Genomic DNA, 20119 nt, shown 5'->3' with positions numbered 1-20119 from the left:
GGGTATTGGCTGCTCCTTATCTGTTATTTCTGTATTCTGTAGAGTTCTCTTTACTCTCTTTTACTACAGTACCCTGTTATAATTAATAACCACATTAATTTTCCTCCTTTCAAATTTCTGTGTGGTTTCTCTCTCCTAATTGGACCCAGACTGATAACCCCAACCTCTGTGTAATTTTTTGAGCGGGGGGGGGGGGCATATGCTTTTATCTACCCCTTATATACAATCCTAGAGCCTGCCTTCCAGGAATATTTTATCGTAAGTTCTCCCCCATGTTATTATGTAGTTCAGTTCCAAATAGCAATATTTGGAAAAAATTCTGATTTTTTTGCTAGGGGAGTAAATCCGTAACTCCAGAAAGGAAATATAAATATTCAGATAATGAAGAAATGAATAGAGAGAAGCTTCTGTGATTCTTGGTCTGCTTTGTGTAGGATTTGAGATTGTTGAAACGGCCAAGAGAATCTGCTTTGCTACATTTATAAACTTAGGTAATTAATTTACGACAGTTGCTTAAGTGCTTAGAAAGATCTTGCTTTTTAGATTTTCAAGTTGGCCTGTTGGGCATTTAGAGTGTTTGAGAAAATTAGGCATATTAAATTTGTAATTGTAGTCTGAAATGTCTAAGGAAATTTGATTAATTAAAGCTGTAAGTCTTTGAAATGTTTAAGGAGGACTGAATGTACTAAAACTTCAGAATTAATTCAACAGTAATCAAAGAACAAGTAAAAGTGATCTTATCTTTATACAAAAATCACTAGATTTATAATGGAATAACAAGATTTGTCAATTGAACATAAAGCCTTTGACAAAAGCTAGGTTTTATAATGGGCAACTTGAGTCTGTAGCTGTAAGATTCTTTTCCATGCCCAAATCTACCTCCAGATATTTATTTATTTATTTTTTTTTAAAGATTTTATTTATTTATTTGAAACAGAGAGAGAGATCACAAGTATGCAGAGAGGCAGGCATAGAGAGAGAGAGGAGAAAGCAGGCTCCCCGCTGAGCAGAGAGCCCGATGCGGGCCTCGATCCCAGGACCCTGAGATCATGACCTGAGCCGAAGGCAGAGGCTTAACCCACTGAGCCACCCAGGCGCCCTACCTCCAGATATTTAAAATCGCAGGTATATAACCCCTAACCTTATAGTTCTAGCTGAGGCCTCTCTTCTGAGCTGCAGAAAGCAACATCCAGTTCTTTGCTAAGACGCTCCAGAGGCATTGCAGACCCAGATGTTCAAGTTGGAAACTTTTCTGTTCCCTGAATCTTTTACCTATGCAGCCTGTATCCCTTGATTCTCCCTTCCTTTCACCCCACTCAAAGCCCACCCATCATCGAAGCACGTTCTTCTCCTTCCAAAAGGTATTTAGAAACTGTCCCCTTTGCTTCATACCCTATGGCCAGCAGCACTAGCAGAGGCCACCATCATCTTGTGCCTACAATGCATCACTGGCCTCTGAGCTGGTCCCTAAACCACTCTCTTCTGACAGAGCCTCCATACAAACCAGACCTTGCTGCACACTTCTTAAGGCCCAATGCCAGCTTTCCAGTGCCTTCGGACAGTTCCAGCTGTGATCTCTTGGCTCTGTTGCCCTGCCCCAGCTCTGTTATTCTGCCCCAAGTTCCTCAAATAAGCTGAACCCCACCCTACCCCGAGGTCTTTGCATTTGCATTTAGCTCTACCTGGAATGTGGTTCTGCTTGCTCCTCCGGACCCACAGCTGGCTCCAGCTTTCAAGTCTTAGTTTATTTATTTTTTTTTAGAGAGAGGGAGAGAGACGGTGGAGGGGCAGAGGTGGGGAGGGAGAGAGAGAGAGAGAGAGAGAGAGAGAGGAGAGGGAATCTTAAGGAGGCTTAGAGCAGAGCCTGATGCGGGGCTCGATCTCACAACCCTGAGATCCTGACTGGAGCTAAATTCAAGAGTCAGATGCTTAACTGATGGACCCATTAAAGTGCCCCCTTCAAGTCTTAATTTAAATGTCACCTCTGCAGAGAGCCTTCCCTGATTAAAAGGAACCCCCCCCCCCCATTGCCCATTGCTATTCTCCTTTCAGTGTCTTTTCTTATTAGCACTCACCACAATGTGCAATTGTCCCCATTTCGAATATTAAGCTCCAGGAAGGCGAGGACCGGGTCTGTCCTGTTTGTTGTAGCTCCAGGGCATACGACACTAATTCTCCAGTTCTGGTGGCTAATAAGAATGGGACTCAGCAAGCATTTTTCAATGAATCACTTTATTTTTTCAAAAAAGATTTGTTTATTTGACAGAGAGCGAGCACAAGCAGGGTGAGTGGCAGAGGGAGAGGGAGAAACAGACTCCCTGCAGAGCAGGGAGCCCAACGACCTGAGCCAAATGCAGACGCTCAACCCACTGAGCCACCCAGGCGCCGCTCAACAAATTACTTTCAATATATCCAACTATACCAAAAAATTTATTAAGTAACAAAAAAGATACAAAGCAGTATGCAGAGTATAAATTCCATTTGTTTTTCTGAAAAGGTTTATACACAAATACATATTTTATGGAAACACAAGAAACTAGTCATTGTGGCTGCCTCCACAGTGGGAACTGTAGGACAAGGGAAGAAAGGTAAGAAGAACTTAATTTTTATAACCTCTTTTCCTATTGCATATTTTACAATGTGCCTATATTTCTTTTGCAATAATAAAAAACCATCCTTTGGTATTATTTAGTAAGAAATATGGAATACCAAAGAAATTGGAAGAATCTCAGATAAAGGATAGTCATTTAATTTTAATTTTAATTAATTTATTTTTATTTAATTTTTTAAAAAGATTTTATTTATTTATTTGACAGAGACCCAGCGAGAGAGGCAACACAAGCAGGGAGAGTGGAAGAGGGAGAAGCAGGCTTCCCTCCCGAGCAGGAAGCCAGATGCGAGGCTCCATCTCAGGACTCTGGAATCATGACCTGAGCCTAAGGCAGACCCTTAATGACTGAGCCCCCCAGGTGCCCCTGTTTTTATTTTATTTTATTTTTTTTAAAGATTTTTATTTATTTGACGGAGGTCACAAGTAGGCAGAGGGGCAGGCAGAGAGAGTGGAGAAAGCGGGCTCCCCGCGGAGCGGAGAGCCCAATGCGGGGCTCGATCCCACGACCCTGGGATCATGACCTGAGCCGAAGGTAGAGGCTTTAACCCACTGAGCCACCCAGGCGCCCCCCCCCCCCCCGTTTTTATTTTTTAAAAAGATTTTATTTATTTACTTGAGAGAACGAGAGAGGGAGAGAGAGAGAGCATGAGCGGGGTGAAAGGGGACAGAGGGAGAAGCAGACTCCTCACTGAGCAGGGAACCTGACTTGGGGCTCGATCCCAGGACCTGAACCATAGGCAACCATGTAACCTACTGAGCCACCCAGGCACCCCAAGTGCAGTCCTTTAAATGGAACAGATTTAGCTTTATGAAAACCCCACAATATTGTCCTTATTTTCCTCATCTTGCTGAGGACCTGTGAAAGCTTCCCCTGACTCTGGCACTTGACAGGCATCGGCCGTGGGCCAATGGTAGCCACTGGTGTGGTGGGCAAGAGTAAAGACCCTGGTTTGAACTCTGGCTTGGCCACTTCACTAGCCGTAGGACCGCTGACAGCTCACATGAAGCCTATGAGTCTCCATTTTCTTCATCTGTAAAATGATAATGTACTTCTAAAAAAAGTGATAATAGTACTTCTCTGATGGGGCGATTGTGAGCATCTAATGTGTTATTGTAAAGCACTTGGCACAGTGTTGTCTCATACCCAGTAAATGTTCATCCATTTATATGCTGATGCCCCTAAACTTCCCCTTGTACCAAAGCTGAGACTTCTGCAGGTTAGGGAAGGAGACATCATCTTGCCAGATGGCAAGGCTGTGCTCAGTTTTCACTCAGGCAGTCGCCATATCCATCAGCGCAGCAACAATTGGGAGACTACTTGATTATTTTATTGTATCTTAACCTCATCTTAAAAAATTTTGTAAGAGGAAAAATCAAAGTACCAATAGTAGTGATAAGAAGTATGTGTATATCAAGAAAGTGAATAGGGGCGCCTGGGTGGCTCAGTCAATTAAATGTCTGCCTTCAGCTCAGGTCATGATCCCAGGATCCTGGGATGGAGCCCCGTGTCAGGCTCCCTGCTGAACCTGCTTCTTCTTCCCCTGCCCTCCCTGCTTGTGCTTTCTGTGCCAAATAAATAAATAAAAAATCTTAAAAAAAAGTGAAGAGACAACCAACAGAATGGGAGAAAGTATTTGCAAGTCATACATACAATAAGGTACTTATATGACTATATAATGAACTCCTATAATTCAACAATAAAAAAGACAAGGCAATTAAAAAGTGGGTAAAGCTTTTTTTTTTTTTTTAAAGATTTTATTTATTTATTTGACAGACATAGAGAGACACAACTGAGACCACTCAGGCACCTGTTTATTTATTTTTAAGCACCAGCGTCCATTAAAGCATTTTATTTGCATGCATATATTACATTTGGGGCTCTATCTCACAACCCTGAGATGACGACTTGAATGAAAAAAATCAAGAGACGCTCAACCAACTGAGCCATCCAGATGCCCCAAGCATCTTTTTTTTTTTTTTAAGTAAGCTCTAGGCTCATTGTGGGACTTGAACTCATGACCCTGAGATCAGGAGTCACGTGCTCCACTGGCTGAGTGAGCCAGGCATCCCCTTATGCATGTTTTTTGATTAGTGAAGAAAAATAACCAAATTGGGGATATAGTAGGAAAAGCAGGAAATATATCATCAAAGATTGTATTAAAAAATACAGGTGTAATTGCAACTGATATATTCTTTTTATTCCGTAGGAATAAATGTGCCCTGTTGACAAAGCCTTTGACTCTTTACTTTGGACATTAGTCCCATTTTCAGAAACCAATTATGTATGGAAGTGGGGGTGTATGTGCCTTCAGGGGAAAACAGAAGATCCCTTTCTGATTCTCCTTCCTTTAATGCTAGATCACCAAACAAACTTCTCCTAAGGAGTAATTCAGCTGATTCTATGAGGTTGCACATAAATATTGATAAATTAATGACCTACATTAAATAAGTTGTCTTTAAACCGAAATACACATAAAACAAGGTTGTGCGGCTCTTGTTGTGGGCCGAGGCTCACGGGAGCCCACCTCTGTACTTGCCTTAGGGGTGTGGTTCAATATTTGCGAATTCAGTGTTTGCAGTGATGAGATAGAACAGAACGACTGTGAACAAAGGGAATGAGTTGTGTATCAGGAGAAGTGCCATGAAGGAGGCTACACAGTTGCTCAGCATGACGAGAATGATGTGTGAGGAGGTATATTCTTGACAGGGTGGGCTGGAGGTTTCTTGGGAGAGGGGAAAGCTAAGCTAGGACTCAAAGTATGGAAAGAAGCTGCCAGGTGGATAAGTATATCCCAAGTGGTGGGACCAGCAGGGGTCTGGAGGTGACAAAGACTTGGCCTGTGGGGTCTGGAGTCCTGCTGAGGAGGTGGTAGAGAAGCAGGCACGGGCTGGTCTGGAAGGGCTGTTAGGACCTGGCTAAAAAGTTTTCATTTTCTCCTAGAGGCCTAGGGTAAAGTTACAAGCAGTGCAGCAGTAATCAGGTGTCGCTGGGCCCTTGTTTGTTTTCACCACTAGGCTGAAGAGGTCACTGATTGTCCCTTATTCACCTCTGTATTTCCAGGGCTGAGGACAGAGCTGGGGCCAACTACTGTGGCACAGAGCGTGGACCACCGCGGGCCCACAGTGTATATTTCAGTTTGCTTTTGTCGTCTGAAGGACCAAGCCCGGGGATTCTGTAGCTATAGCCGTCAAGAAACTGTCACAGGGACTTTCCCCACGATGTGGACAACCCCAGGATTCAGGCCTCGGCTTCCCAGGCTGAGAGGCCAATGGTGGGGGAGCTTAGCGCTCAGCTCCGGCAAAGGCAGACCCGTCATCCCCTTCCTCCCATCCTTAGGCAGGAGCTGGCAGGAGATCAGATGCTACTTCAGTTCCAAGGGGCTCATGAACAAAAGCTACCAAGTTGCTTAGAAACCTGCTTTTCTGAGGGTTCACCAGGTTTTCCTTTGTTTCTATGGCATTGTGTGTGTGAGTGTGCATGAGCACGCTGAGGGCCATCACCCCGCCAGGTCTGCAGCAAGTGGGACCAGAACGTGAGAACGGTGGGCTGCCCTGGGACACTGTCGCAGTCCCCAGGTATCGCCAAGCCAGGCAGCCCAGGCGTTTGAGGGGCAACAAAGGGGAGCCAGCTGCCTGTGGCCAGAGGTGGACCGAGCTGTGAGCAGCTGCAGGAAGGAAGCTTTGGATACTGAATCCTGCACTCGCTTCAGCAACAGCCCAGAAGCCCTAGCATGGGAGATACCAACAACAGAACCGAGAGGGGACACCACTCTCATCCCCTCGTTGAGCTTGGAAAATAAATTCTTGAGATCAGGGTCACTGCAAAATACCAGATGTAAGATTTGTAGGACTACAGCAGTCCTAGCTGACCATGATCTAATTTGGTCCCCTTCTTCCCACTGTCATGTGGGAAATCCGAGGCCTGGGGAGGGGAAGGGACTTTCTCAAGAACACATAGCGTATCACAGAGGTAGGAGCACTCTTTCTCAGAAGGTCTGTGGGCTGTGAGTGGAGGGAAAATAGCCCAAAGTATAAGCTGGCACTATATTATTCACCCATTTGTCCCTTCTTCAGTTACTTAATGAGCCCTTACTCTGCCGGGAGCCTCAATAAGGAGCTAAAATGGATGAGAAATTTAATTTCCCCATCTTCCCACCTGCTCCAGTGAGGAAGGACCTTTCCTCCCAACAATCAGTAATTTTGAGATTCCGGCGGCCCTGGATTTTCATGCCTACTATGCACCCAGCACCTTGAGTCATTCCTGGCTATACATGGTCAGCCAATGGCACATCTGATGCTCTTACCCTCCCCGGTTAAAACCCTCTAAGAGTTCCAACTGCTTTAAAAATAAAGCTCAGAGGGGCGCCTGGGTGGCTCAGTGGGTTAAGCCTCTGCCTTTGGCTCAGGTCATGATCTCAGGGTCCTGGGATCGAGCCCTGCATCGGGCTCTCTGCTCAGCAGGGAGCCTGCTTCCCTTCCTCTCTCTCTGCCTGCCTGTCTGCCTACTTGTGATCTCTGCCTGTCAAATAAATAAATAAAATCTTAAAAAAAAAAAAAAAATAAAGCTCAGAGACTCCTTAACATGGCCCACAAGGCCCTGCACGCTGTGGCTTCTGCCCTCCCCGCCTCCTTCTTTTCTCTTCTCTCTTACCCTGCTCCTGCCTGACAGTCATAACTGTCATGCTCCCCCCATCCAGGGTCTTTGCACATGCTGCCCGTACACATGGAATGTTCCCTCCTCTCTCTCTTCTTCTTGTAAAGGAACTTAATCTTTATAAAAAGAAGCCATTACAATTTTAGAAGAAAATTAACTTAATATGGACCTTCTGGTTCCAGTGCTCAAAAAAACCTGCCCCTCAAAACCTTCTCCGCTCCTGTTCATCAGCCTTCTCCCAGGCCGTGGGTGGGTCCACAGCGCCCTCTGGTGGGCTCTGAGTGACAGCACCAGCAGGCAGCTTCCGCCCTTGGTCAGAGCAGTCCCACACCAAGGCTCAACCACAGAACCACAGTTGGAGCTGGAAGCATCATCCAAAACCTTCCCAGTTTATGGCAGAACACTGAGGCCTAGATAGGGGGCAGGATTTGCCCAAGACCTCACAGTCCGTTGCAGAGCTAGACCAGCCAGTGCTCTTTCTACCACGTGGCATTACATATATCTAATATGCAAAGTGTCACCATGTTTTGGTAGGTAAAAATTTGTGGCTGATAGGTGAGCATCAGAAATGAACTATTTCATGTTGTTCTGTCCATCCAAAATCTTCAAGTCCTGGCTGTAGTCTGTAGAACCCTGTGTGGGGTACCCACCTAACCCAGGAAGCTCACATCCTTCTGTGCCTTCAACATGGGAACTCCTTTCTGCCTCAGGGCCTTTGTACTAGCTGTTCCCTTTGCCTGAAGCCCTCTCTCCCAAGCTGCATCTTGGATCCCACTCCCTCCTGTGTTCCAGCTCTCACAGAGAGGCACTCTCTCACCAGCCAACCTAATGTTGATCCCCGCTCCAGTCTCTCAAACATCTTGTCTCTTATCCTTCAATACCCTGTTCACATTTAGAATCATCTTCGTTAGTTGTCAGGGGTCTGCCTTCTTCTCTAGAACGATGGCTGTTGGGAACTTGTTCATTATCCTGGGTACTGAGCAGACATTCACTGAACATGTGGGGAATGATGGGGTAGAAGATGGTGTGTGACAAGAACGAGGCAGATAGCACGTTACAGAAAGTCTGGAGGTTTATTCAACAACAGTCACAATCACAATTGTACGCGGTAAGTCAGTTCTTCACAAAGGCTCACTTTTCCAGGCAGAAGAGGGGTTGGTGGTCTTGAGCTTTCTGTATGGAATACCGAGTCGGCCATCTCAATATTCCCTGCCTATAGTCCCTCTGGGATCCCAGTCTTCAAGCCCAAAACAGAGCAGGAGCCCAACCCTGTTATCTGACAAGGCAGAATCAAAACCATGTGACCAGCAGGTGTCAGGGGGGCCTTGCCACTGGGGATGTAGGTCCAACTCCCACCCCAGAGGTGGCAGTGGGCCTTGGCTCAAGATCAAATTTGGACTGAAATAGGACTTGGATTTTCACAAAGAGAAAGTAGAAAACAATTCCAGAGTAGGACTGCACCCTTTGCCCCTCTTCTACACTTAAAAATCTCCAGAAAACATTAAAAGTGCACAGCTTCCCAGGAATTAGAAAAGATCCCCCAACCTGTACAACCTAAGATCACTGAAGCAAGAAATCCAGGTTTCTCAGTCACTACCGTAAAGTGCTTTGCCACGCTTTTGAGACTCCAGCGACAGAAAAATGAAGATGCATGGAAAGAAACATGGAGTCATTTTGAAAGATATTATCTCTTTCTTCAGGAGAAAAAGAAATTCACCAGGTAGGTTTGCAAAGTGAAGATAATGGGGACTTTGGGGACCTGTGTGCCGCACCTACAGCAAGAAGTGCTCCTTCTCCCCTAGGCCTGTGGGAGGACCCCCCTCCTGCCTCCGAATTAGTTCTTCCTCAGGGGGTGGATGCCTAGTTCCTAGATGGCTTTCGAAGTCGAAACCTCCAGGCGGAGGCACACAGTGGGATGGCTTTTCACACATGTGCCTGCACACTTGGCCCCCTCCCAAGGCCTTGTATCTCCAGCAAAGATGCTCTCTGCATTGCAAAATGCTTCTGGAGGCCTCCTGTGGAAAGGCTGCTGGTGGACCCCCTGGTCAAGATACTCTCCAGCCACACCGTTTTGTGACCTCCTGCTCAGAATAAAGAGAGGAAAAGGGGCCCCCATCCTCAACCATTACCCAGATGAGAGCACCTCTGCGGACTCCTGGCTGCTTTCTGGAGCGACAGCTGGCAGTGCGAACAGGAACCGGAATCTTTGAGACAGGTGGTTTTCAAAATTGAGGCCAAAATGAGGGGTCAGTATTTAGTATTCTGTCCATTGGTCGGCTAAGCCATGAACGTCTCTCTTTCCCTCCCCTATTACTCTGTCAAGTCCCAGGACCTCCGCATAAGACCTGCTCAGGGGAACAAACCAGACTTGAGGGGGCCAAACCAGACTTGAAAGAGAACCAAAGGATGGCAAAGAGGAAGGCTGTGGCCTGCTGGCTGCTGCTCCTGCTGTCCAAGCAGTCCTGGTCTTGCCAAGGACAGTCACCCCCTTGGAATGGGACCACCTGGGAATCTAGCGAGTGCTCGGCACTCTGTCTGGGGGCTGGGATGGGGACTTCAGGCATGGCCTCTGAACAGGGGTCTCTCTCCGGGGCTGCTGAGGCCCTTCCAGGCTACAGACTAAAGGAGCTGTTCTACTGCCCTTTTAATTTGTAGTGTTCCGGGCACAAACAGGAACAACTCTGGCGTCTGGCCCTTGAGGGCTTCTTCGTCTCAGATCCTGCCTGCTCTGGGCCCAACGTCTCCTACTTGAAATTAGAAGTTCTGAAACACACACTCATCCAACAGAAAATACACACGCCACCACCAGTGTTTCCCCTCCCCCCAACCCTGCCCCTGCAGGTTTGTCTAGCAAGGCACTAGGGAATTGTTCAAGTTTAGGGATTTGCTGTACATTTGCATTTTGTCTTCTTTTTAAAAGGCACAGTTTTTATTTTAATGATGCTGCATTGCTTTCTGAGGATGACCCCTAATTCAGCTCTCCGAACTGCAACACTCCAGTTCCTCTAGATCCTGGAAGGGGCCTCCTCTTCGGACTCCTTCCTATGGAGGGCCACTTCGAAAGATAGAGGACTCATCTGGAAAGGACGCGAGGGATCAACAAGGAAGCTTCTGCGAGCACAGGGGCCACCTCTCCTGTCGGCAGGTGGCCAGTGCAGGGCTTGTGTGGGGGGCAGAAGTGGAGGAAGTGGTGCTCTGCCAGCTCTTTGCATAATCGGGGTGGTGGTGTTTGGGAGTTTATCCTTCCCCCCACCCCCCAGACAAAAATGGCCTTGAGATCAGCCAGCATCTCAAAGGCAGATTTGTGGCTCTGTTCCCAGATATATGTCATTGGTAAATGCCACATTCGAGAGATCCAATTCTAATTGGAATACCGACTTCAAGTATTTCCCGGACTAGCTGGTGGAAGCCATAGGTTGTGGAATGTGATTTCCATTTCTGAATTAGTGGGGGGCAGGCAGGTTGCAGAAATGATTCCTGTTAGTTTGGGAGCCCTCTGGGAGTCTGACACATAATTAACAAAGCAAAAGGTAAACACGAGGGACTGGCATGGACATAGGTGTCCATCTGCTCATGGGACACTGGGCGCTTTACTCCACCGCAGCTGGGAGGGTGGTGGAGGGTCACAGGGCTTCGGGACTGCGCTGAGGACCGTGTCATACCAAGGTCTCTGATACGAGCTGACGGACACAGGTCACCCATCCCCCCCAACACCACCAACCTCAGATTTCAGAGATTGTCTGTAGGCAGGGGGGGCTGCCTTGACTGTACTACACTTTGGCTGGCTCTTTCCAGTCACAGCATTCCTGAAGTGCATGCTGGATGCTAGAATACCAGAATCCTGGGTAGCATTCTAGGTTGTGATCTATCATGATAGAGTTCTTGAAAAATTCTAGAGCTCTATATGAGAACTAGAGCCGCGATGAGGTCAGAGGCTGGGCATCTTGCCCACGGTCTGCCCTGGAGGCCTCCAGATGTTGTGAGGGGAGCACCTCACACGTCTGCTCCTCTCTTGAGGCATGTGACTGCCCAAGACAGAAAGAGGAAGACGGAAGCACTGATCAGGGAAATTCCGCCAGCCTATCTAGTTTGGAGGTCTTCTCACTAGGCCCTTTCCACCGGCCCAAGGCCATGTGACACAGCTCTGAGAAGCTGGTGACTGAGCTGTCCTGTGCCTGCCGGGCACTCATGTGGACATTTCAAGCGCCCAGAGAGCAAGGAGAGAGAGCCCATGTGTCCGTGGTGGCAAAGGAATGTCTGGGGGTCCCACTTCTGCCCCCAGGCCTGGCAGTTGTTGGCCAGTGCTCAGTACTGAACACCATGACAGTCCAGGTGAGGCCTTCGGATTGCATCACTTGGGGCTGTGATGAAGCCCGTAACTGCACTGGCCCGCGACAGGCAAGATACTGAATGTCTGGCACCGGTGGCCCCCAGAAAAACCTCCTCCCTCCCTTCCTGGGGCAGATGAGGGCACTGGTGCTCCAAGCTGCCCAGACAGGCAGAAGCTGCCCCCCTTTTGGAGGACCGTCCCGGATGAGCCATGTGAAGGCTAGGCAACCTTGTGGGACCCACTGTGGGGTGGCCTAGGGCTGCCCCGGCATTCCTCCCACATAATGCTCAAGGGCCAGAGGTAACAAAGCCGAAAAGGCCCTCCGGGATTTCCATGATGCCATCCGGGGTTAAAGCAGGCACTGCTCTCTGTGGGGGCTCCTGTGGGGTCTGTTCTCCACCCCACCTCCACCCCTGGACTTTAGGGACCAGGAGGACACCTTGCGCCAGCTTTAAGAGCCCTCTGTGCCCTGGACCGGCTGGCCAGCACCTCTCACATCACGGTGCCCACGGAAGCCCTGCCTCCCTTGGGAGGGGAAGGCTGCGGCGGGGCCAGGGACGACTCCGCCAGGCCTGCTGAGGAGACGTGAGGGTTCAGTTCCTGTTGAATTTTTCCAAGACTGTCGAGTTGGTGTGTTCAAACAGCCACTGCTGGGTGAGAGAAGAGGGGTTACAGGTGTTCATGAAGATCCGGCGGTCACTTTCACTGCAGTCCATGCAACTGCCGCTGGCGGGGTGGTACAGGGTCTTGTCCTAGCAAAGAGGGAGGCAATCAGCCAGGCGGCGCTGGGGACACCGAGCGGCCACAGTAGCCGTACCACAATGCAGACTCGAGCCCCGGCGCTGGCCCGCAAATTGCCCACCTGGCAGGCTCGCCTGCCCCGCCCTCCCGTGCCTGGCCTGGGCCTGCTGCCTGAGCCCGGCCCGGAGGGATGCGGGTGGAAGTGAAGCGGCCCACTTTTGGCCTGGCCCTAAGTCTGCTTGTCTCTGGCCCAATTTCACTGGTTTTCATGGTGTCTTTGGTTTGTGTGTGTTTTTTAGTGGACTCGGTTACCAACATTTAAGATCCTAAAGATTCCACATAAAAATCTGGATTTCTGGCTTCTCTCGAATGACTGAGAAGTCGGGCCTGGTGGGTTTGTGGTACAAATATGTGAGGGAGTGGGCTCTGTGGGGGGAAGGATGGAGGCATGGAGTGTTTATCTGCTTGTCTTTTTTTAAAGCAAGCCGGATGCCCTGTTCCGCCCACACAGACTGCCTTACTTTGCGGTACTTCCACAGCTGGTTGCCCTTCATGCTGTGGCAGTCATAGAGGGTGACTGGGCTGGTGTTGGAGATGGCGTCAAAGCAGAACTTCTTGGTGTGCTGGGGGTCTCCGGGCCGGATGTCCTCTCTCCAGGTAAAGGTGAACACCTGTATATACAGGGACATCATTACAGGGACAGCAAAACCAGGGGACTTTCTCTTTTTTGGAGTGATGGAAAACGTTAAACACAGAGATCCAGAAAGCAGTATTGACCATGCCTGTTCCAATCACCCAGCTTCAACAGTTACCACTCAGGGCGGATCTTGCTAGCTTTATCCCCTCTATGACCCTCCGCCCCCACACTGTTCTGAAGCAAATAACAGACCTCACATCATGTCCGGTGTAAAGATTTTACCAAAGTGCCATTATGGAAATAAAAAGTTACCACAGAGTCCTCAATGTCATCAAGTACCTAGAGGTCAAGTGCTCTTGCCTTGTAAGTTTCTTTTCACAGTTTGAATCAGGATCCAAACCAGGTTCACATATTGCATTTGGCTGAGAAGCACTTTCCGCCCCCAGCAGCTTTACTGAGGACTACCCAGCATACCATAGATTGCACACACTGACTTGTTTACAGCTGTGAAACCACCACCATCATCAAGGTCATGAATATATCCATCACTCCTGAAGTATCCTCACTTCCTCTGTGGTCTCTTTCTCCTGTCCCTCCTCATTCCTCATACCTCTGGGCAACCACTCCTCTGTTTTCCATCAATAAAGATAAGTTTGCAAGTTCTAGAATTTTAAATAAAAGGAATCCTAGGGTATATATATATATTTTTAGATTAATAAATAAGGTATTATTTGTTTCGGGGTAAAGGTCTGTAATACATCAGTCTTACACAATTCATAGCATTCACCATAGCACATAACCTCCCCAGTGTCCACCACACAGCCACCCCCCCTCCATTACAGCAACCCTCAGTTTGCTTCCTGAGATTAAAAGTCTCTCATGGTTTGTCTCCCTCTCTGGTTTTGTCTTGTTTGATTTTTCCTTCCCTTACCCTATGATCCTCTGTCTTGTTTCTCAAATTCCTTACGTCAGTGAGATCATATTATAAGTGTCTTTCTCTGATTGACTTATTTCGCTTAGCATAATACCCTCCAGTTCCATCCACATTGCTGCAAAAGGCAAGATTTCAATTTTTGATGGCTGTATAATATTCAATTGTATATATATACCACATTGTCTTTATCCACTCATCTGTTGATGGACATCTAGGCTCTTTCCGTAGTTTGGCTATTGAGGACATTGCTGCTATAAACATTTGGGTGCATGTGCCCCTTCGGATCACTACATGTGCATCTTCAGGATAAATACCCAGTAGTGTGATTGCTGGGTTGTAGGTTAACTCCATTTTCAGCTTTTTGAGGAACCTCCATACTGTTTTCCAGAGAGGCTGCATCAGCTTGCATTCTCACCAACAGTATAGGAGTGTTCCCCTTTCTTCACATCCTCACCAACATCTGTTGTTTCCTGACTTGTTAATTTTAGCTGTTCTGACTGGTGTGAAGTGGTATCTCATTGTGGTTTTGATTTGTATTTCCCTGATGCTGAGTGATGTGGAGCACTTTTTCGTGTGTCTGTTGGCCATCTGGATGTCTTCTTTGCAGAAATGTCTGTTTATCTCTTCTGCCCATTTCTTGATTGGATTATTATTTGTTCTTTGGGTGTTGAGTTTGATAAATTCTTTATAGATTTTGGATACTAGCCCTTTATCTGATAAGTCATTTGCAAATATCTTTTCCCATTCTGTCAGTTGTATTTTGGTTTTGTTGACTGTTTCCTTTGCTGTACAAAAGCTTTTGATCTTGATGAAGTCCCAATAGTTCATTTTTGCCCTTGCTTTCCCTCAACTTTGGCAATGTTTCTAGGAAGAAGTTGCTGCAGCCGAGGTCGAAGAGGTTGCTGCCTATGTTCTTCTCAAGGATTTTGATGGATTCCTTTCTCACATTTAGGTGTTTCATCTATTTTGAGTCTATTTTTGTGTGTGGTGTAAGGAAATGGTCCAGTTTTGTTCTTCTGCAAGTGGCTGTCCAATTTTCCCAACAAAACATTTGTTGAAGAGACTGTTTTTTCCATTGGACATTCTTTCCTGCTTTGTTGAAGAGGAGTTGACCATAGAGTTGAGGGTCAATTTCTGGGCTCTCTATTCTGTTCCACTGATCTATGTGTCTGTTTTTGTGCCAATACCATACTGTCTTGACTACAGCTTTATAATATAGAGCTTGGAGTCCAGAATTGTGATGCCACCATCTTTGGTTTTCTTTTTCAACATTCCTCTGGCTATTCAGGTTCTTTTCTGGTTCCGTACACATTTTAGGATTATTTGTTCCATTTCTTTGAAAAAGGTTAATGGTATTTTGATAGGGATTGCATTAAATGTGTACATTGCTCTAGGTAGCATAGACATTTTCACAATATTTGTTCTTCCAATCCATAAGCATTGAATGCTTTTCCATTTCTTTGTGTCTTCCTCAATTTCTTTCATGAATACTTTATAGTTTTCTGAGTACAGATTCTTGGCCTCTTTGGTTACATTTATTCCTAGGTATCTTACGGTTTTGGGTGCAACTATAAACGGGATAGACTCCTTAATTTCTCTGTCTTCTGTCTTGTTGTTGGTATATAGAAAATGCAACTGATTTCTGTGCACTGACTTTATATCCTGACACTTTACTGAATTCCTATATGAGTTCTAGCAGTTTTGGGTGGATTCTTTTGGGTTTTCCACATAAAGTATATCATCTGCAAAGGGTGAGAGTTTGACTACTTCTTTGCCGATTTGGATGCCTTTAATTTCTTTTTGTTGTCTGATCGCCAAGACTAGGACTTCTATTATTATGTTGAATAGCAGTGGTGATAGTGGACATCCTTGCTGTGTTCCTGACCTTAGGAGAAAAGCTCTCAGTTTTTCTCCATTGAGAATGATATTTGCTGTGGGTTTTTCATAGATGGCTTTGATGATATTGAGGTATGTGCCCTCTATCCCTACACTGTGAAGAGTTTTGATCAAGAAAGGATGCTGTACTTTGTCAAATGCTTTTTCAGCATCTACTGAGAGTATCATATGGATCCTGTTCTTTCTTTTATTAATGTATTATATCACATTAGTTGATTTATGGATGTTAAACCAACCTTGCAGCCCAGGACTACAGTATCTATTTTTTGGTCTGATTTCTTCCACTCAACATCATTTTGTTATGACAGCATTTATGAATAGTCTCTGTTCCTTGCCATTGCTAAGTAGTATTTCACTGCAACACACACCTTTTACCTGTTAGACATCTAGGTGGCTCTCAGTTTTTGGTTATTACAAATAAAGCGGCTATGAACATTTGTGTACAAGTCACTGTATAGACATATACCTTCTTTTCCCTTGGACAAATACCTCAGAGCAGTGTGGCTGGACCTTAAAATAGATGAATGTTTAACTAAGAAACTGCCAAATTGTTTTCCAAAGTGCTTGTACCATTTACATTCCAAGCAGCAGTGTATTCTTCCAGTTCCCTTACATTCTCGCCAACCCTTGGTATGGTCAATCTTCTGAATTTTAATTTCCATTTTTCCAATGGAGTTAAGCATTTTTAATGTGTTTATTTGCCACTAATATATATTCTTTGCTAAAGTGTCTGTACAAATCTTTTACCCATTTTTCAATTGGACTGTTTTCTTATTGAGTTTTGAGAATTTTATGTATTTTGGGTCCCAGTCTTTTATCAGACACATGTTTTGTAAACATCTCCTCCCAGTCTGTGCCTTGCCTATTTTCTCAACAGTGTCTTTTAAAGAACAGAAGTTCTTTGTTTTTATTTTATTTTTATTTTTTTAAAGATTTTATTTATTTGACACAGAGAGAGAGGCAGGCAGAGAGAAAGGGGGAAACAGGCTCCTTGCTGAGCAGAGAGCCCGATGTGGGGCTTGATCCCAGGACCCTGGGATCATGACCTGAGCCAAAGGCAGAGGCTTAACCCACTGAGCCACCCAGGCACCCCTTGTTTTGTTTTTAAAGAAGTCCAATTTATCAGTGTTTCTCTTTTATGGATTGTGCTTTGGTGTTTTATCTAAGACAAAACTTTTTTATCCAAGGTCACAAAACTTGTGAGTGCTTTAGCACAGGTCATAAACACTTTTGTCTACATTTTCTTCTAAAAGGTTTTAAGTCAATGCACCATTGTGAGTTAATTTTTCTCATATAATATAAGGTATGTATTGAAGAATTTTGGGGGGCCTATGAATATCTAATTGCTCCAGCACCATTAGTTGAAAAGACTATCTTTTCTCCACTGAATTGCCTTTAAACACTGGCAAAAATTGATTGTCCACGTACATGTGGGTCTATTTTTGGTCTCTTGATTCTGTTCTATTGATTTTTCTTTATGCCAATACTGCACTTTCTTGATTACTGACAGTTATATATCTTGAAATTAGGCAGTGTGCGTCCTTTAACTTTGGGCTTTTTTTTTGCAAGTTGTTTTGGCTATGTAGGTCCTGTCCATTTCCATGGGAATTTTACAATTAGCTTTTCACTTTCTGTGAGAAAAGCCTGCTAAGATGTTAGGATTGTGATGAATTTACATAATGGTCTGGAAAGAACTCATGTCCAACCTCTGGACATGGCACGGATCTCCACTCACTTAGGACTTCTCTCATTTCTACCAAAAATGTTTTGTAGTTTTCAGTGTACAGGACTTTTGTCAGTGACAGACCTGAGGATTTCATATATTTTTTTGTTCTAATAAGGGCTTGTTTTTAATTTTAATTTCTGACTCTTCATAATTCATATATACAGTAAGTTGACATTTGTATCTTACAACTTGGATAAGTTCATTTATTAGTTCTGGTAGTTTCTCTGTAGATTCAATTGAACTTTCCACAAAGATGATCAGAGTCTGCCAATAACCATTGTTTTCCTTCTTTGCCCACCTGTAGGACTTTCCTTTTTCTAGCCACAGGGTAGAACCTTTAGTACAGTTCAAACAGAAATGGTAAGGTCGGAATCCCTTTCTTGTTCCTGATCTTAGGGGTAAAAAGCATTCAGATTTTCACCATTAAGTATGGTGTTAGCTGCAGGCTTTTTATAGACAATCTTGATTAAGTTGAGGGAGTTTCCTTTATTTCTGGTTTGCTGAGAGTTTTTATCTGGAATGAATGTTGGATTTTGCCAAATGTTTTTTCTGGGTAAAGGCGTAAAGGTGATTATATAGTTTTTCTTTTTTTTTTTTTTCTTTAAGGATTTTATTTATTTAGAGAGATCACAAGTAGGCAGAGAGGCAGGAAGAGAGAGAGTAGGAGAAAGCAGGCTCCCCGCTGAGCAGAGAGCCTGATGCGGGTCTCGATCCCAGGACCCCAAGATCATGACCTGAGCTGAAGGCTAGAGGCTTAACCCACTGAGTCACCCAGGTGTCCCTGGTTTTTCTTTTTTACTTAACACGGTGAATCTATTGATTAATTACCTTTTTCTTTTCTTTTTTAAGATTTTACTCATTTATTTGTCATAGAGAGGGATCACAAGCAGGGAGGGTGGCAAAAGGAGAAGCAGGCTCCCTCCAGAGCAAGGAGCCCAATGTAGGACTCGATCCGAGGGTCCTGGGATCATGACCTGAGCCCAACTGAGCCACCAAGGCGTCCTGATTTTCTAAAATCGGGATTTTTTTCTAATTTTCTAATTAAGCCCACCATCCATTCCAGGGATAAGTTACACTTAGTCATAGTGGATTATCCTTTCTATATACTGCTGGATAGGATTTTCAAAAATTTTGCTTAGAATTTTTGCATCTATGTGCACAAGGGATACTGATCTGCAATTTTCTTATCATGGCTTAGTCTGGTTATTGCTATTTAGGTAACGCTGGCCTCACCAAATAAGTTGGGAAGTATTCCTTCCTTTTCTGGAAAAGTTTCTGTGGAATTGGTAACATATCTTCTTTAAGTGTTTTGTAGAATTCACCAGTGAATCCATGTGGGCCTGGATTTTTCTTTGAGGGACGGTTTTCAATTGCAATGTCAGTCTCTCAAATAGAATCCTGTTGTTTTCCAGCAGGGCTGGGGAGAGCGCTCATCATCTCTGGCCCTGTGTGAGCACTGGGCATGGCGCCTTCAGTACTCCAGCAAATGTCCAAGGGGAACTTGGTAAATCCCACAAGTTCCCTCTGTGTCTGGTGCTCTCCTCACCCAGGAAGGACTGGGACAGCCGTAGGGCTTATCTGCTTGCTATCCCTTGAGGATAACTGTCCTCCACTGGCTCATGTCTGCTCTCTTGAAAACAGTTTTCTACATATTCTGTCTGTTTTTCAGTCGTTTCTGGTAGGAGGGTAAGTCCAGTCCCTATTGCTCCACTCCACCCTGGCCAGCAGCGGACACAATGGTGGCAGGTACTGGCAGCTCCTGACTCCTGATGTTTTGTCTCCCAGACCCCCTGTAACTAGGGGCTGCATTTTAGATTCACGGTTCTCCCTTCACAGGCTCACTACAGCTCTTCCCTCAGGGTGGTTGAGAGCCCTGGGGGATACAGATCCCACTGGGGCAACCGGGCCACCATGCTTCGCATTTCAGAGTGGGTAGGCGGGCACAGCCACACCCCCAGGTGCCATTTTGTTGCTCTTTGCGGGAACCCCTCAGGCATTTATATGGACTCTGCCACACAGTGAGGCTCTTCTAGGCTGAGCAACTTGGGCACATTCTATCTAGGCTCTGGCTGTTCTTGGTCTCTTTTAGGGTCCTAGGGTGGGGTGGGTGTGGGGAGCAGTCACATGCTGCCTTGGCGAACTCAGGAGAATCCGTGAAGGGGAGACACTTCTAATAAGAATTGTTGTCAAGAAAGGAGGAGGGAAAGCAACAAGGACTTCCGAGGGAGGAGCAGACACTGTCAGGCTGGGCATTGTGCCCATCTGAGAGGCAGTGCTGTTCCTTCTCAGCACGCACGCCATGCACCCCACCTGAGCTCTGTTTTAGCAGAGGACCCACAATATAGGCTTCTATCCATGTGCTCTTCCAAAATGCCAGAAAACATAGTAAGGAGACTATAAAAATGTACCTTTGAACCAAGATTCAGTGGATGTGGTATGATGTGGGGTTAGTTGCTTGGAGGAGGGGACCACGGAATGCTAAATGCAGTTTCTTGAAAGTGGTGCCTTTTCCTGCACTGCTGGCTTGCCCTCTTCATTCTTCTGATAACACCCCCTGGGCATGATCTCCTGGGGAAGCCACCCTCTTCAC

General features: G+C 45.8%; 1 protein-coding gene and 1 long non-coding RNA gene across 3 annotated transcripts in view; one reads left to right on the top strand and one right to left on the bottom strand.

The window, feature by feature from the left end:
• The first annotated feature begins 381 nt into the window (after window positions 1-381).
• LOC125100071 (uncharacterized) lies at window positions 382-6432 on the top strand. Its single transcript, XR_007127434.1, has 3 exons — window positions 382-491; window positions 2498-2588; window positions 5673-6432. It is a non-coding gene; the product is annotated as an uncharacterized LOC125100071 (long non-coding RNA).
• Window positions 6433-8319: 1887 nt separating this feature from the next.
• Window positions 8320-20119, bottom strand: part of GALNT10 (polypeptide N-acetylgalactosaminyltransferase 10) — a 214493-nt gene continuing 202693 nt past the window's right edge. The window contains exons 11-13 of one of the 2 annotated variants that reach the window (XR_007127479.1): window positions 12858-13007; window positions 10987-12347; window positions 8320-10342 (exon numbers count right to left, since the gene is read on the bottom strand). Coding sequence is in view for 1 of the 2 variants with exons in the window: in XM_047730357.1 (XP_047586313.1) it covers window positions 12189-12347; window positions 12858-13007 (309 nt within the window). In the remaining variant the exon portion in view is untranslated. Of the gene's footprint in view, window positions 12348-12857; window positions 13008-20119 lie in introns of both variants that reach the window. The other variant, XM_047730357.1, reaches the window with a different exon arrangement.

Source organism: Lutra lutra, chromosome 5, assembly GCF_902655055.1.
Source record: "Lutra lutra chromosome 5, mLutLut1.2, whole genome shotgun sequence".
Taxonomy (NCBI): Eukaryota; Metazoa; Chordata; class Mammalia; order Carnivora; family Mustelidae; genus Lutra; species Lutra lutra.
The sequence above is the reverse complement of the archived record's forward strand: the minus strand, read 5'-3'. Positions and strand labels throughout refer to the sequence as shown.